Below are 17,177 nucleotides of genomic sequence, written 5' to 3'. Positions count from 1 at the left end.
TGCGAACTCCTCCACCTCTAGACTAGCCTGAGGCGTTTCGGGCCCTGGGGCGACACCCCACGCACCAGGCAGGGCTTTCGGGTCACTCCAGGCGGGACAGAAAGTTGGGATCCCGCCCCTGCAGGGCGATCAAGAACATGCCCCTTGGAAGCGCAGGATCTGATTTCAGATCGCGCCTGTAACCTGGGTCCCCAGGCCCAGTCCCCACGCCCTCCGCACATCGCGTCCGGAGTGGGCAGCGGAACCCAGGACGACAGCTAGGCCCTTAACGGCGGGGCTGTGGACGCCTCACTCGTCCTGCCAGCCACCTGCAGGCGGGTCTCACCTCGGGGGCGTCACGACCCGCCACTCAGCGCCCCTTCCTGGGGCACGGGTTCCGAGCCTTGTCCCCGCCCCTGCGCCCCCATTGGTCGGCTCCCAGCTGGACCGAGAGAGGCGGCCGCGGCCAGCCCGCGCGGTACGGACGCGGTCCGCACCTCCCCGAACCCCACGGCAGCTCTCCCTGCGCCTCTAAACGGAGCGGCCTCGGCAGCAGCCAGACTGTCGGGCGCAGCGGAACGGACAGACTAGCCGACCGTCCCTGGTTCCCGGAGGAGCCCCTGCCCGAGGCGGTGCGGCCGCAGCCAACGGTCGGGGAGCTCTAGGGACCGCGCCGCGTGCGCGGGCGACCCACGCCCCGTCCCGCCGGCCCCGAGCCAGGCCCGCCGCGCGCCGTCGGGGCGGCCCCGACCCGGCCCCGCTGGGAGCGGATGCGCGCGCGGTGAGGCCGCCGGGCCCCCGCCATGGCCGCGCGCCCCGGGCCGCTCTGGCTGCTGGGCCTGGCGCTGTGCGCGCTGGGCGGCGGCGGCGTCCCCGGCCCGCGCCCCCCGCTCGGCTGCCCGCAGCGCCGCCTGGGCCCGCGCGAGCGCCGCGACCTGCAGCGCGAGATCCTGGCGGTGCTCGGGCTGCCCGGGCGGCCCCGGCCCCGCGCGCCCCCCGCCGCCGCCCTGCTGCCGGCGTCCGCGCCGCTCTTCATGCTCGACCTGTACCGCGCCGTGGCCGGCGACGACGACGAGGACGGCGGGGCCCCCGAGCGGCGCCTGGGCCGCGCAGACCTGGTCATGAGCTTCGTCAACATGGGTGAGCGCGGGCCCCGGGCGGGCGGCGGCGACCCCGGGAGAAGGCGGCGGGCTGAACGGCCCCAGGGGCCGAGCGCGAGCGGCAGCGGCGTGCGCGCCGCCTCGGGCCGGGGGAGCGCCTGCTGGGGCGGGGAGTCACCTTGTCGTGGACACGGACCTGCGGGAGGAAAACTGCCCGGCTCAGGGCAGCGAAGTCTTAGGGATGTGGGGGGCGGTGAGCTGCTGGACCGACGGGGACGGACGAGGAATGTGAGTGGAGAGGCGTGCACCTTCACCCGCCCCCGACCACCCCCGACGGTAAGATCCTGTAGTGTCAGGTGGGCCCGGTAGCGCCAGGAAGACAGTCTGGTCCTGTCGAGACAGATGAGTAAACGGAGGCGGTGATGCCGTCCCTGTGATAAGGGCCGTATGGAGAGCGGGACAAAGTTCAGCGTGGAAAACCCTGTCACGTCATCAAAGCTCCAGAGTTGAGCTGAGGACCCAGACGTCCTGAGCCCACACTGAGCAGCCTCTTGCCTGGGTCACCTAGGGGTGGGGGCGGGGGAGGGGAAGGCGTGGACTCAGCTCAGTGGGGCAGGGACTGTGTTCTTGTCACCCTGGGCTCACATCTGGGACTTGGCTTGTCAGGAATGAGTGTCCAGCCCCAGTGAATGACCCGATGGGCAGTTTGGACTCCCTTTGTTCTCCCAGGCAAAGCCCAGCTTTTCTTCTCTGCAGAAATTATACTCCAAATCATTTACCCTTGAAATTCTCAAAGATCACCTTTTCCATAACTAAACTCTCTTTAATCTACATTCATCAACATAGGTCTTCCATCCACCTTGCTTCATGCCTGAGGCCAGTGAGGGGCATGGATCTAGGCTGTGGCAGACAGCAGGCTAGACCTGGGGACCAAGGACCATAGCTCAGGCCCAGGTGGGGAGAGCCGTGGGACCCAGAGCAGGGAGAGGCCCCTTGCCAGGGCCACCAGCCTCACTTCACCTTGTAACCCTCCCAGCAACCCTGTTGGCAGACATGATATTCATCCCCATCTCCCAGATGCGGACAGCGAGGCTCAGAGAGCTGGTGTCTTGCTCAGGACAACATGACCTCTGTGTGGTCGAGCCAGGACAGGCCCAGGTTGTTTGGCCCTCCATCCCGGGCTCAAGGGGGTGACAGTTCTGTGTCAGGAGGTCAGGCTTTCATGGTGGAAAGAGCTGTCAGAGGGGTTTCGGCAGTGGGACCCAGGGGTCAGAGTGACAGCAGGTTTTATGCATCTTCAGCCATTTGCTTCCTACGGTAGGGCAAGAAGAGGGGACTATCAGGGAAGCCTGTACCCCCTAAACAGCTGGTGATGGGCTCAGGTAGGAGAGTGAGCAGCAGGAGGCAGCTGTTAACCTCTGTTGAGATCCCAGTGCCAGCTCGGGACTTGGGCTGGTGGGTTCTAAATGCTGCCTCCCTGGTTAGAGGTGGATGGTGTGGGGAGCTGGGGACAGAGGCATCCATATGTGGAACTGAGGCTGGGGCTCTGTGCTGGGGACAAGCTGGCTCCGGGCACAGGACCAAGTAGAGCTGTGGATACAACCCCCCTGAGAATGCCCGCACAGGAGCCCTCCATGTGTGAGTCACTGAGTCACCACCTAGCCCAGGTCCCTCTTTCCCCAGCACCCCCTGGGGCAAGGGGTACACAGCCCTGATGGGAGCTGCTGCTGTGAGTTGAGCAGTACCCTGAGCTCAGGAGGACCTGGTTCCCCTCCTGCCTCTGCTGTGTGGTCCTGGGGAAGTCCCTGCCTTCTCAAGCCTCAGATCTCTCCTTGTAAAATGGGGCTCCTCGTGGTCTGTCCTCAGAGTTGTCGTGAGATAGGTTGATAGAGGGGGAGGAGCAGAAAATCAGCCCCCCTTTAGGGGAACCTAGCTCTGGTCAGTGCTGACCCCAGTCTCTCCCAGCTGCTGCTCAGCCTTGGTGTGGATGTGTGGAAATGTTCTCACCTGTTTTATAGACACATGAGACGCAGAAACAGATTTTTGAAGCCAACCAAAGGTGTCTCTATCTGTTTTTGAATAAAAATTAACGTTTGAAGTTCCATAGTCCTTTGAATACTCATTTCATCCATGCAGCAACTTGTGAAGCTATTTTACCAGCCATGGGCTCAGAGAGGTTAAATAAGCAACCCAGGGCTACACAGCACATCCGCGTATCATCCAGACTGTGGATTCCAAATTCCAGTTTCTTCCCACGCCACCTCTGCATGTTTCATGGAGATCTAAGGCCTGTGACGCTGTGGATTAACAAGCCGATCTTTGTTCAGGGGAGGCCTGGTGTGTGGGCAGGTCCAGCCAGCTGTCAGAGGGCCTTCTTTATTCTGATGTACTAATTGCACTAGTAAAACTCCCTCAGTTGGAGTAGTTTAACTGGTAATTACATGGGCTGATGTGGGATTAGGCAGCTACCAGGGTTGTTTCCTCCTTTGGAGGCCCCGGCCCTGGGCCCCTGAAGGTCGGCGGGCCCTGAACCACCCTGGAGTCTAACAGCAGAGTCGCTGTGGCGTCAGCGCCCACGCTGAGGCTCCCACACCTGTGGCCTCCAGCTCCCCTCTGCTGCTGGCCTCACTGGCTCCTGAGAGGCCAGGCCTGGGGCTTGCTGGGCCCTGACCATCAGCAGTGCCTGTAGGACCCGGAGGCCTGGGCCTCTCAAAGGCTTCTGTCCAGGGGTCAGGCCTCTGTCCGAGCAGACACTTCAGGGGCAAGTTGTGACTACCAGGGCCTGTGCTGGGGGCCAGGGCTGCGGTCAGAGCCAGGCCCCACCTGGTCTGCCTGTGAGTCTCCACCCGTGGACTCTTGGCTCCCTTTGGCCAGGACACAGAGATGGGGCTAGGACTTTGAGGAGTGGACAGAGCTGGTGCCTGAGCTCCGGGGAGGAGACGCTGAGCTGGGAGGCAGCACCCAGGGTCTTGGCCCTCCTGGGCCCGCCATGGATTCCTGCACGTCCCTCCCTTGTCTGGTCCCTTCTCAGCACACCGCACCCCTCCGTCCAGCTCAGGTGTGACTGGCTGGACCCCGAGTGTCTCAGGCTGGCCCGGCCCCTCCAGAGAGAGGCAGGAGAGACACCTCTTATGTTCCTCCTGAATCCTTCCCCACCTCCTGTCCGTGGAGCAGGGGTGCCCATGCTCCAGGCTGAGAAACTGAGGCACAAAGCACTGCAGGCTGACGGGCAGTCCGAACTGAACGGGACCGTCTTCTCCTTTGTCCTGACCCTTCGCTGAGCTGGACTCGCTCATTCCCGTGGTCCCGGGCAGCTGAGGAGAGGGGTGTGAAGGAGCTGAGGCTCTTGGATTCTACAGAGGCAGGGCTCCGTGGGAGTGAGGGGCCTGCCCGGGTCCTGTTCAGCCCCCTGACCTTGAAGGAGTGACCCTTCACCTCCATGAGCCCGGGGTCACTTACTTTGGTTCTTTACCCTTCACCTCCATGAGCCCCGGGGTCACTTACTTTGGTTCTTTACTACAGAGACCTTTCACACTTTCCTGAATTCACTCAACAAACAGTCATGTGGTACTTGCTCTGTGCCAGGCTCCATTCTAGTTCCTGGAACATAAGAGGGAACGAAACAAAGACCCTCCTCCTGGAGCTGACCTGGTGGGAGAGACACATAACTGCACATCGGCCACAAGGTGATTGTCACCTGGTCTACACAGTGACACCCTCCCTGGGTATCAGGAGGGGACGGACAGTGTGAGGACAGGCGGGACGGGGCTGGGGGTTCTGACCTGGGACTCAGAATTGGCTTCGTGACTCCACCTCCTACTCTCAGTGTGATCTGGACTCTCCAGTCCACCTCTCGGAACCTCCGTCTCCCCCTCTGTAAATGGAGACACTCACAGTGCCCTCCCTGGAGGCTGTTAGGGACTGTGTGAGCTGACACCCAGTGACGGCCACATGCCGACACCCTCCACGTCTGTCCTGTCACCTCATCTCACAGTTACTGTCACATCTTTGTCTTAAAAGGCTCAGAGAAGTTAGGTACTTTTCCCACGGCCACACAGCTGTTTCCTGCCTACGTATCTTCCGCTCTTGTCCTACACAGAAGTGGCCTCTCCCCCCAGTCCAGGGCCCATCGTTAGGTGCAGTGCATGCTGCTGAGTTGAACTATATTAAATGTGAGACTTTGTTGTAAACTAGGACATGATTTCTAAAATACCTTTGTTTTGGGATTTACAGAACTAATGCATGTTCACTAAAAAATTTATGCCATATAGATTCATTACTGAATTTCATTATAGAAAATTCAGACCATGTGTCTAGAAATATATCATATGGAAGCCTCTAGTAATCTTCTGTGTACCTCAGAGAGAACCAGTGTCTTAATCCTTTAGCGTAACCCTCCCCACAACCAGCCCTGATTTTTTAAAGTTAATTAATTTGGCTGCGTTGGGGCTTAGTTGCATCATGCAGTGTCTTTTGGTGCAGTGCACAGATTCTCTAGTTGTGGCATAAGGGCTCAGCATTTTCGGCACAGGGGTTTAGCTGCTCCACAGCCTGTGGGATCTTCCCAGACCAGGGATTGAGCCTGTGTCTCCTGCAGGGTGTATTCTTAGCCACTGGACCACCAGGGAAGTCCTTAGCTCTGATTTTTTTTTAAAAAAAAAATAAATTTGTTTAATCTCTTCTAAGATCTTAAGTGGGATCTAAACACCTGCTGATTTGCCATTTTGTCTTTCACTTAATAAATCCTTTATCCATCTTGAAAGTCGAATATTGGAATGACCACATTGTTTCTCTGTTTATCTATCTACCTTTCATTTATTTATTTTCATTTCAACTTTGTGTTGTTCAGTTGCTAAGTCATGTCAGACTTTTTGCGATCGCATGGACTGCAGCATGCCAGGCTTCCGTGTCCTTCACTGACTCCCGGAGTTTGCTCAAACTCATGGCCATGGAGTCAGTGATGCCATCCAACCACCTCATCCTCCGTCGCCCCCTTCTCCTCTTGCCCTCACTCTCTCCCAGCATCAGAGCCTTTTCTAATGAGTCGGCTCATCACATCAGGTGGCCAAAGTATTGGAGCTTCAGCTTCAGCATCAGTCCTTCCAATGAATACTCAGGGTTTATTTCCTTTAGGATATTTCAACTTTATTGAAGTATAATTGACATGTAAAACTCTAAGTTATTTGAAGTGTACATCAGGATGGCAAAACATCCCCCCATCCAGTGAGCATATTTCATCACTTCACATATGTATCCTTTTTTTGCATGTGTGAGAATATTTAATTTCTACTCTTTTAGCAAATCTCTGTTATACAACACAGTATTATCAATTGTAATCACCATATTTTACACTAGCTCCTCAGACCTTATTCAGTTTATGACTAAAAGTGTGTACTGTCTTACCAGCCTCTCCCTATGTCTCTTATTCCCAGCTCCTGGCACACACTTTTTCTACTCTTTTGACTTTTTTGTTTAAACCCACATATAAGTGATACCATGTCATATATGTCTTTCTCTGGCTTATTTCACTTAGCACAATACTCTCAAGTTTCAATCCATGTTATTGAAAATGACAGGATTTCCTTTTCTCTCATAGATGAATAGCATTCATATATATATGTATATATATACACACATAAATATTATATTTATATATATGCTGTATCTTTTGAAAAATAGAAAAATATTGATCTATTTATTTGGCTGCCTTGGGTCTTAGCTGCAGCATCTGTGATCTTTTGTTGCATCATGTGTGCTTCTTAGTGGCATATGGACTTGGTTGCCCCACAGCGTGTAGGATCTTAGTTCCCTGAGCAGGGACTAAACCCATGTTCCCTGCATTGGAAAGCGGATTCTTTACCACTGAACTGACAAGTAAGTCCCTGCCATATCTTCTTTACTCGTCTGTGGATGGACACCGAGGTTGTTTCCTTGCCTTGGCTATAGTGAACAGTGCTTCAGTGAGTATGAGAATACAGATAGCTCTCTTTTTTAAAAAACTCAGCTGTAAGTGACATCACATATCAGTTTCAGGTGTACAACATAATGATTCAATATTTGTGTTGAATACATAGTTATACTTTTTTTACTCCTTGAAATTTTCTTTTTATTTCCTTTGGATATATATCCAGAAGTGGGATTGCTGGATCATATGGTAGTTCTATTTTTAATTTTTTTTAGGAACCTCTATACTATTTTCCATAATGGCTTCACCAATTTACATTCCCACCAAGGAATGCACAAGGGTTCCCTTTTCCCTACATTCACTATCTCTTATCTTTTTGACAATAGCCACTCAAAGAGGTGTGAGGTGATATCTCACTGTGGGTTTGGTCCTGTTGGCCATTTGTATGTCTTCTTTGGGAAAAGCTCTATTCAGTTCCTCTGCTCATTTAAAAAACTGGATTGTTTGAGGTATTTTGCAGTTGTATTGTAGGTTTTCTTTATATGTTTTGGATATTAACCCCTTATCAGATACGTGGTTTGCACGTATTTTCTCCCATTTAGTAGACTGCCTTTTCATTTTGTTGATGGTTTCCAAGAGTTGGAGATGGGTCTCTTTTCTCCAAAGCCCTATCTGCCACCAGGATGGTATGCCCTGTGAATCCCTGATGACTGACTGCTCCTCTCCAGCCCGCATCTTCTCGGTCTTTTCTCGAGGGGTAAATGACTACTACTGCCCCTAGGTGACAGACAAGAAGTAGAGTGTCAGAGTCTAAGTTACTGACCCAAGGTCCTGGGTACCCACATTCAAAGGAGCAGCTATGAGAGCTGGGTTGGTTGGCCTTGGTAATGGGAGAACAGAGCTCGGAAGACGAGGTTTTAATTCAAGGTCTGCTACTTGAGATCTGTGAAAGTTTGACTAGCTTACGTGAAGTCTTGGCATCTCAATTTCCTCATTTTTATTTATTTTTACTTCTTTGGCTGGACCGGGTCTTTTTTGTGCACATGGGATGGTCAGCCTTCGTTGCAGCACGCGGTATCTTTAGTTGCAGCATGTGAATTCTCAGCTGTGGCATGTGGGGTCTAGTTCCCTGACCAGGGATTGAACTCTGGCCCTCTGTATTGGGAGCAAGGAGTCTTAGCCACTGGACCTCCAGGGAAGGCCCCCCTCATTCTAAAAATCAGGATAAATAATATCTGAATCATAGTACAATGGTTAAATAAGTAGGTTAAGACACTGAAAAACTTAGCAAGTGCTTGAAAAGTGAAGGAAGTCGTGTCCAACTCTTTGCGATCCCATGGACTGTAGCCTGCCAGGCTTCTCCATCCATGGGATTTTCTAGGCAAGAACACTGGAATGGGTTGCTACCTCCTTCTCCAAGCAAGTGCTTGGCACTGCTCAGTAAACGGCAGCCAGAATGGTGAGGAAGAGCCTGCTGTGTTTATCTACCTTTCCGCCCCCATCATTCACTTGAGGACCTGGAGCTGAGTGGTAAGAGCACAGTGCCAGGATCAAATCCCCGCCCCACTGTGTACTTTTTAGTGGGCGCTGTGGTGCTGCCAGATCTTCTCTTTGGGGTTGAGTCACTCATTGCCCCAGCTGCCTAGAGAGTGGGTCTGTCCCTAGGCATCAATCCACTAGCTTCTTGCTCAAGGTTGGGTGCCCTCCCTGGGGTCACCCCACATCCAGTGACAGGCTTATCAGAATATAAATGCCCAGCCTCATTGCCTCAAGGAGGGACAGTTCTGAAGGGCCATCAGCCCCAGAGCTCCTGTGCAGCTGGAGTGGGCTTGGCCCTTTTGTGATTGCATCACCTGTGCCCTCTCCTGCTCCCTGCATTCCCTACAAGAGCCCTCTCCACTAAACCTTCCCACTCGGTCTCTTGCGCGGGAAGTCTGACCTAGGATATATTTATATGATTTTTAATACACATACTTATTTATGGCTGCACTGGGTCTTGTTGCTATGCAGGCTTTCTGTAGATGTGGTGAGCGGAGGTTAGTCTCTAGTTGCAGTGTGCAGGCATCTTATTACAGTGGCTTCTCTTGTTGTAGAACATGGGCTCTAGGTACAAGGGCTCAATAGTTGTGGCATGTGGGCTTAGTTGCCCCTTGACATGTGCGATCTTTCCAGACCAGGGTTCAAAACCGTGTCCCCTTCATGGGCAGGTGTATTCTTAACCACTGGACCACCAGAGAGGTCCCCTATTTATTTGATTTTTGTGTGAGTTATTTACTGCTCTGTGCCTCAGATTCCTCATCTGTAATATAGCCATCCTAGGATGGCTGTGAGCGTTAAACAACTTACTCTACATAAAGGGCTGAAACGGTGCCTGGTAAATGCTCAGTAAATGTTAGCTCAGTTTGTTTGTTTGTTTTTAGCCCCAGTAAGTCCAGCTTAAAGTGCTAAAGTAAAGCACAGTTATTTTCTTTGACTGCTGGCTCTGTCCCCTGAGCAGCAGCCATTCCTTCAGAACAGTCTAGGGCTCCAAGTGCAGGAAGGGTTCTGGGGAAGCCAAAGGCTGCAAGACCCAGGTATGGAGAAAGTTGGATCCTTTAGCCTGTGGTCATTCCCTCACAAACACTCCTGGGAACCCAGTGTGTGCTTTAGCCCTCCCTGGTTATCTTGGTGCAAAGCAGAGTTGAGCCCAAGGTCTGCTTATTACAGTGGGAAAGATAGGCCCACAGACAACCCAGTATAAATGATCACCAAGTAAGAGAAATGGCCATTTCCCCACTCGGATGTGGGCATGAAGGCTCAGTGCTGCAGAAGAGAAACCAGATCCCTCTCTCATCAATGGGAGATGAACAAGCCCAGAAGATGGGGAGGAATGGCCTCTTGGCTGAGGGACAGGGAAGTCTTGGGAGGAGGTGGAGTTATGCTGAACCTTGAAAGAAGGGGAGAATTTAGTTAGAAGGAGGTTGGAGGAGAAGGTGAAGAAGCAGAGGGGAGACATGGAGGTGAAGACGCTCTTGGTCTGTTCTTGGAACTCCAGTTCCTCACGTGAAAACCCACTCATGGCTTCTCTTGCTTGAGGTCCTTCTGTGTGTTTCTTCTTGCCAGATTGGTACTCAACATTCAGTTCTAGTCCCGTGCCATCCCACAGGGTTCCCGTGACACGTCCCTGACCTGCCAAGGCCTTAGATGAGAAGGAAAGTAGACTTCGCAGAGAGACACACCTAGATTCTCATCCCACCTTTGGAGTTCTGGGTGTGGTCTTGTGCAAATTGGCCACCTTCTCTGATCTTCAGTGTTCTCAGCTCTAAAATGCAGTGAATAATGCTTCTTGCTCAGGGTTGCTGTGGTTGCCAGCCTCCAACGTGGCTCACAAAGAACCCTGTCTCCTGGTTTTCACATCCTCATGCCCCGCCGCCCCCGCCATGGGGCAGAACTGGTCTGTGTGACAAGAGGGATGCTGTGTCACTTTCAAGGTTAGGTTATAAAAGACTGCAGCTTCCATCTTGGGCTCTATGTGTGCCCTGCACCCCCCACCCCCAAGTGAGCTCATCCTGAGGGAATATCAAGTCGTGAGAGGTCCATAGTGGGAGGCTACTACCCTTAGCCCCAAGCATGAGCTGAGGATCTATTCATCCCAGTCAGGTCTCCAGGGACCTCAGCCCCACCCAACAGCTTGCCTGTCACCTCATGAGAGACCCTGAGCCAGAGCCACCCAGCTAAGCGCCTGGATTCCTGACCTTCAGAAACCATGTGAAATAGTAAGTTCTGGTTATTCTCAGCTGCTACAGTTGGGATGATTTGTTACAGAGCAATAGCTAACTAACACAGTTAAGTAACGATGAACAAAAATGCCCAGGATGCCCCCACCTCTCCCACCCTGCCAAAAAACCATGAACAATCTGAAAGCAGGGACCAAACCTGACTCTCATGCCTTCCCCTCAGCCGTCACCCCACCCCTGTGTGGCCAGCTCTCAGGGCAGACTGGCGACGCTGAGGGGAAGAAGCAGCGGAGGGCAGGGAGCACCGAGAGCCAGGAGAAGGAGCACAGAGCAGGGCCAGCCTCCCCGTCTGTGCGGATCACCCTCCCCTCCCCTGGGACCTGTGTCCCCGCAGGGCCCTGCCTGGAGGACCTTAGCAGGTCGCTCTCAGGCACCTGTGGATGGAAGAACCTTGTGAAGAGGTGACCCACCCCATCCCAGTATCCCCACCAGAGCAAACCCGGGGCCACTCATATCACACGGGCTCCAAGTCTGCAATTCCACATGAAGGGCCCCTAACCTGACACCTGACGCCCGACGATCTTCTGCCTCCCTGGGCCTCAGTTTCCTGATCCATTCAGGGTGGCCCCGAAGGCCCTTCCAGCTCCCATTGAAGAATGTGCTCCCCGCCCTCCCTGCCCGCTGATGGCCCCCCACCCCCCACCCCGGGATGAGGCAGGCTCAGGGAGGGAGCACACGGCCAGTCCTCAGGGACACGCACTCCCCGCAGGACAGAGGGTGTGTGTCACCACAACCACGTCCTTCTGGAAAGCCCCACAGTTCGGGTCTTTCCCGGGTTGACCTGGAGGAGCCGCATCCTCCTTGCTCACATCTCCTGGGATCTATTTTTGGCCGTGGCGGGCTTGATGTGGTGCGGCGGGCGGGTGCCCCTTTTAATTTGGGCTCTGAAGCCGGCTGAGGTCTGGATGGTAATTATGAGCATGGAGCCATTTATGGAAACAGGTCCTGAAAAAGTCAGTAATGAGAACTGACTAAAAATGCCCCAGAATGAAGCTGAGATTCCTGGGCGGGAGGGAGCCCTCCGGGAGGCAGAACCGAGAGGTGAGGGCGTCCGCAGCCCCCGGGACCTGGGGCCGCGGAGACTGGGCCTTGTCTTAGGCCTGAGGGGCCGCTTGGCCGCGCTACCGTGGGACCAGCCAGACAGGCCCAGCCCGTCCGCCTCCGGGGCCCCGAGGGAGCCTGTCCTCCTTGCGGGGCTGTGAACAGAGGCAAGTCCCGCAGGAAAGTGAGAACACGGGTGGCTTCAGATGGAGGCCCGAGGTGACCTGGAAGCCACGCCCAGGCCAGCAGGACGCCCCAGGTCAGGGGCTCCACTGCTGGCCACTGAGACGCTGTTCTGGGGACCAGGAGCCATCCCCTCTCTGGTCCCAGGGGACACCAGGGGCTGGACGAGCAGACCGCCGAAGCCTCCCATTTCCACCCAATTGTTCAGTCTCTGCCTCCAAACTGGTCACCGTCCAGAGGACACATGAGCCAGGGATGGGGACCTCGGGACAGGGAAAGGGAGAGACTGACAGGCTGACGTGTGGGGTCAGGGGAGGGCAAGGGGGCCGTTACAGCTGGACCGAGAAGAAAGTAGCCTTCATACTTGGTGGGATGCGGCAACCCCCGGGAGAGGGCTTCAAGGAGGGTCTCCAGGGGAGGGTGTTTACACCAGAGGGCCCAGGAGACCGTGAGGATGGGCCCAGCCAGCTCGGGAGGCCTGGAAGCAGAGCTGAGCTTCAGACCCCCCCGTGGGCCCTGAGGGGCTGGGGAAGGGCTTGAGGGCAGGAAGGACTGTCAGACAGGGCAGAAGATTCCAGGCTCTTAGCAGCCACAGCAAACTGGAGGAAGTGGGTGTCTTTTGAAGTATTACTTTTTTGGTCAGAAAGAAGATTCAGATTGTCTGGGTGACTGTAAATTTTGTTGCGGGCACAAAAATAGCCAAAGCCTATGTAGGTTTTGGGTGGTGGACATAGGGTGTGGCATCTGGAACTCTAGCTTTTGAGTGGTGGGTGCAGGCCTCAGAAGTGGAAAGGCAGAATGAGGATCATGGACACGGGGGTGGAGGCCGCGTCCTGCCCGCAGAGGGCCCTTCCCTCAGCTGGGGAACCTGAAGATGGTTTATCAGAGGCTGGAGGAGAAGGCTGAGGCTCCAATTAGCACTCACTGGTGAGTCATGACTGTTCATTGTTCGGAGGGCCACGTTAAGGTGATCCAGAAGGAAAATTCATTTGCTGCTGCTTCCCCAGACAGAAGGAAATGGCAACCCTCTCCAGTATTCTTGTCTGGAGAATTCCATGACAGAGGACTACAGTCCATGGGGTTCCAAAGAGCCGGACATGACTGAGCGACTGAGCACACACCCTAGACAGATAAGCTGGATCAGTGATTGAACAGTTTGGGCAGCTTTTATAATTTTTGGAAAACAAACATGTGCCTGTGGAGCCAGACGTAGCTTTGTCTTCTCCCTGTGCCCAATGAAGAGCTTTGTGGCTGTCCTTTCATATTTTTGCCAATGTGTCTTTTGAACTCTTGGGTCAAAGGATAAATTCAGGATATTGCAGAAGCATGTTGCCAAAGTCCTCTCCATGATATTCCTGTCAGCACCATACATGGGGATATGCACAACTGCACTTACTTATTTCTTTCTTGCAGGTCATGCTAAGCACCCGCGGACAAACCCCCCACCCCTTCCAATTCCTTGAGCCCAGGTCGCTCTGTAGTTCACTTCCAATAGAAATGACAGCCCCTAGTTTACTTGTCTTGTTTGTTTTCATTCTGTCTCCCCCATTAGACTGGAAACACTGTGAATGCACCATCTTTTAAAAAAGAATATTTACATTTATTTATTTGGCTTCACTGGGTCTTAGCTGCAGCATGGTGGTGATTTATTCACTAAGTCATATCTGACCCTTGTGACCCCATGGACTGTAGCCTGCCAGTCTTCCCGTCCATGGGATTTCTCAGGCAAGAATACTGGAGTGTGGGTTGCCATTCCCTTCTCCAGGGGATCTTCCCAACCCAGGGATCGAACCCGTGTCTCCAACATTGTAGGTGGGTTGTTTACTGCTGAGCCACAGGGGAAGCCCCAGGATCTTTAGTAATTGCATGTGGGATCTAGGTCCCTGACTGGGGATGGTCCCTGGGGCCCCTGCATTGAGAGCATGGAGTCTTAGCCACTAAACCACCAGCAAAGTCCCTTGAATGCACTGTCTGGTTCTCTCTTGTTCACTGCTGTGTTCCCAGTGCTTAGAACAGTATGCTTTCACATACAGTAAGAACTTGATAAATTTGTTTATAAATTGCACTTGATAAATGAATGGATTAATAACTGAATGATGAGTCCATTTATTTAGATAACAGTCACTCACAATCTCCCCTTCCCCTCCACCCCTTGGCCTTGGAACTGCCGACACAGCCTCTCACATCTTTGCTCAAAGTTAGGAGAGTGCAAGTCAAGCTCATCCCAAACTCCTACTGAACAGCCATTCCTCCCAGTCTGTTGCCTGACTGTTTACAAAGTTCTTTCATGACCTCGTGAGGAAAGCTGGGCTGTCTCCTCATTCTCAGTTCACACAGGAGGAAACCAGGTCCAGAGGGGAATGTCCATTCCTGGTTAGTTCAGGGACAGGCCTGCAAGGAAGCCCTGACCCCTGGCCAGAGCCCTCTGGGCTGCCTCAGGCTGCCTCCCTGGCTGAAGCAGGCTTGGTCTGCACAGTTAACAAGAGGGGCAGAGAGGTACTAAACAAATGCATTCTTAGAACACCAACTTCTGGGAAAATCTCTCTCCTAACTCAAGGCCACAGGCACTGAAAAAACTGCAAATCCAAAGTGGCCTCTCCCTCTCTCCCCACTAACCCTAACCAATTTCTAATGAAAATCATTTTCCTAAAAATGTCCCACCACTAGTGCTTGGCTGGAACAGCTGGGGCAGGCAGTTTCCTGTGCGGGAACTATGGGGTGGGGGTTGGGTGGGCATCGCTCTCACAAACCCACAGCACAGAAGCTGGGAGCTGAGGTCAGTCCAGGGGAACAGGGCTCTCTGGACGCAGCACATGTGGGCCCCCAGGACAGCAAGGGAGGGAGGCCGCAGAGCTTGGTGCCCGTGGAGCTGGCAGGTTCGTGGTTGTGCCCTCAGTCCTGGATCCAACGTGAGTCAGTGTCAGGCCTGCAGACAGGTTCCCAGGGACCCACCTGTCAGCCCCCTCTGTGCCTTGGGGGCAGATACACTTAAGGATGCTTTGAGAGGGGTCCGGCACAGGGCATGGCTGGGCGACCGCTTTTCATTCTTGGGGTCACTCCCTGGAACAGCCAACAACCTGGACCTATTTTATCCTGCACATCAGGGCTGCTTCCACAGCCACATAACAGAGGTGGTCTCTGCAGTTACCTAATCCACGGAAATTGTCCCCAAAGCTGTGTGTTTATCTGTAGGGAGGAGCAGACTCGTGTGGTGATATTCATGGCGAGCATCACTCGGTGAAGGTCCAGAACCCTGCCCTCCACGCCCTGCCTGTGTGGGAGGACCTGGATCTGCCCATGTCATGCTGCCCATGAAACAGCCTGGTTCGTGGGTGGGCATTTGCTGCAGGTCCAGCTCCTGTCAGATGATGGAGGTTCTGTTCCCTCCTCCCTGGTCTAGGGATGAAAAGCCCATCTTCTGCCCAAACACATGTGTCCACTGGCCCCGCCCAGCACAGCTGTTTGCCCATTCCTGGACCAGGTCCCCACTGCAAGGACAGGAAGTTCTCCCACATCCGCCTCCACCACCAGCCTGGTGACTTGTGGTTGCTGAGTCCAGTAGCCAGAGAGAGGATTTTTAAAAAGACTCACAAACATGTAATTAAAATCTCAGTGTTGGTTTTAGGGGAAGGCTTGGGGCGGCTCCCGCCCCTGCTTGTGGAAACACAGATTTTTAGTGTTTGAAAGTGACAGGAGGCTAAAGTGAGATGCCCTAAATATACTGTCCTGGGCATTTCCGGCAGCTGGGGAAATGTAGGGTTTACTCCACTCCTGCGGTCTCTCGCCCAGACTGTGAGAGCAGCCCCGCCACCAGCCCGCCTCGGGTCCCTGCAGTCTGGGCTTTACCCTCGCCTCCACACATAGCTTCCACTCCACCCTCAGACCACGACTCCCTGCTGCCCAGAACCCTGGCCCTCCACTGGTCAGAGCACAGCCCACGCTCCGAGGCCAGGATTCCAGCCCTCGCAGTTAGGCCACAGCCAGACTCACAGCCCGAGCTCCAGCTCTGCACACCTGTGCGTAGAGGTCCCCTCTGCCTAGAAAACCTGTCCTCCCAAGACTCCTTCCTGTCCTTCCAGGCCAGTTCAGGTGTCACCTCCTCCAGGAAGCCCCCTCAAATCACGCCATGGGACCCTCCAACTTCCCCCGCACTTGACACAGCATCTTTGGGAGCTGTCATCCTACCTCACCTATTTCTGGTCCTTTCCACATCTCCCTCAGGTCCCCCTCCTCCTTCCCCTTGTTCCTCTCACCCTTTGCTGGGTGTCACGGCTGCTATTTTCACTGCTGGTGCCATTATCCCTTAGCTCTAGACCTTTACTAATGCTAGTTCCTGCCTCTGTGGTGTCCTTCTCCCCTGACATCATGGCAAATCCACTCTCATCCCCAAGGCCCAGCTCCAAAGTCAGCTACACGCCCACTTTCCCCTCACCGGGCATCCACACCCAGCAGGCTCTGGGAGCCCTCATCCCACTCAAGTGCAATCAGCTATGTCTCTTTTCAGCCTTGGGTCTGAGTCCGACTCCCCAGAGGAGGGACGTGTCCTGTACCCCGTCTGTGGGTCCAGCAGGATGCTGAGCGGGGCAGGCTGGGTTTGGGGCTCGGGGGGCCAGACGTGGACGCGGCCCTGCGGCACCGCCATCTGCCGGGTGCTGAGCCAGGCACCTCACCACACAGCTCTCGGAGCCCTCTGAGCACCCAGGAGGCAGAGCTGGGACAAGCCCGTTCTCGAGGAGGGAGTCAGTCCCGCCCAGACTGCCCAGGCCCCCGGCTCCCACCCTGGAGCCCGAGCCCAAACCTCGAGTGACCGCCAGCCCCGCTCTGTCTTGCAGTGGAGCGCGACCCCGCCCTGGGCCACCAGGAGCCCCACTGGAAGGAGTTCCACTTTGACCTGACCCAGATCCCAGCTGGGGAGGCCGTCACAGCTGCGGAGTTCAGGATTTACAAGCTGCCCAGCACCTACCCACTCAACGAGACGCTCCACATCAGCATGTTCGAGGTGGTCCCAGAGCAGTCCAACAGGTGCCTGCCCCACACCCCCACACACACCCGCTCAAGCCTATGTTGGAGTGTCTGGTCCAGCCCTGGGGTGCATTTCCCAGAAGACAGAAGGGGAGCTTCCTGGGCAGCCCACCCTCAGAGAAGAAAGATGTTTGGCTCAAGGCCTCATCTCACCATGGGGCAGGCCAGCAT

At 54.5% G+C, this 17,177-nt stretch overlaps 1 protein-coding gene across 2 annotated transcripts in view; it reads left to right on the top strand.

Annotated features, from left to right (window-relative positions):
- Positions 1–486: 486 nt before the first annotated feature.
- The window catches only part of LOC129540874 (bone morphogenetic protein 8B), a 29,112-nt gene continuing 12,421 nt past the window's right edge, over positions 487–17,177 (top strand). For both annotated transcript variants that reach the window (XM_055402351.2, XM_088834821.1), the window contains exons 1-2: positions 487–1,119; positions 16,817–17,006. In XM_055402351.2, the coding sequence (XP_055258326.1) occupies positions 783–1,119; positions 16,817–17,006 (527 nt within the window). In that variant the 5' untranslated portion in view covers positions 487–782. The remainder of the gene's footprint in view (positions 1,120–16,816; positions 17,007–17,177) is intronic.

The sequence above is a fragment of the Moschus berezovskii genome, chromosome 4, assembly GCF_049115385.1.
Source record: "Moschus berezovskii isolate FMDL1 chromosome 4, NW_MosBer_1.0, whole genome shotgun sequence".
Classification (NCBI taxonomy): Eukaryota; Metazoa; Chordata; class Mammalia; order Artiodactyla; family Moschidae; genus Moschus; species Moschus berezovskii.
This window is presented reverse-complemented; position numbering and strand designations above follow the sequence as displayed.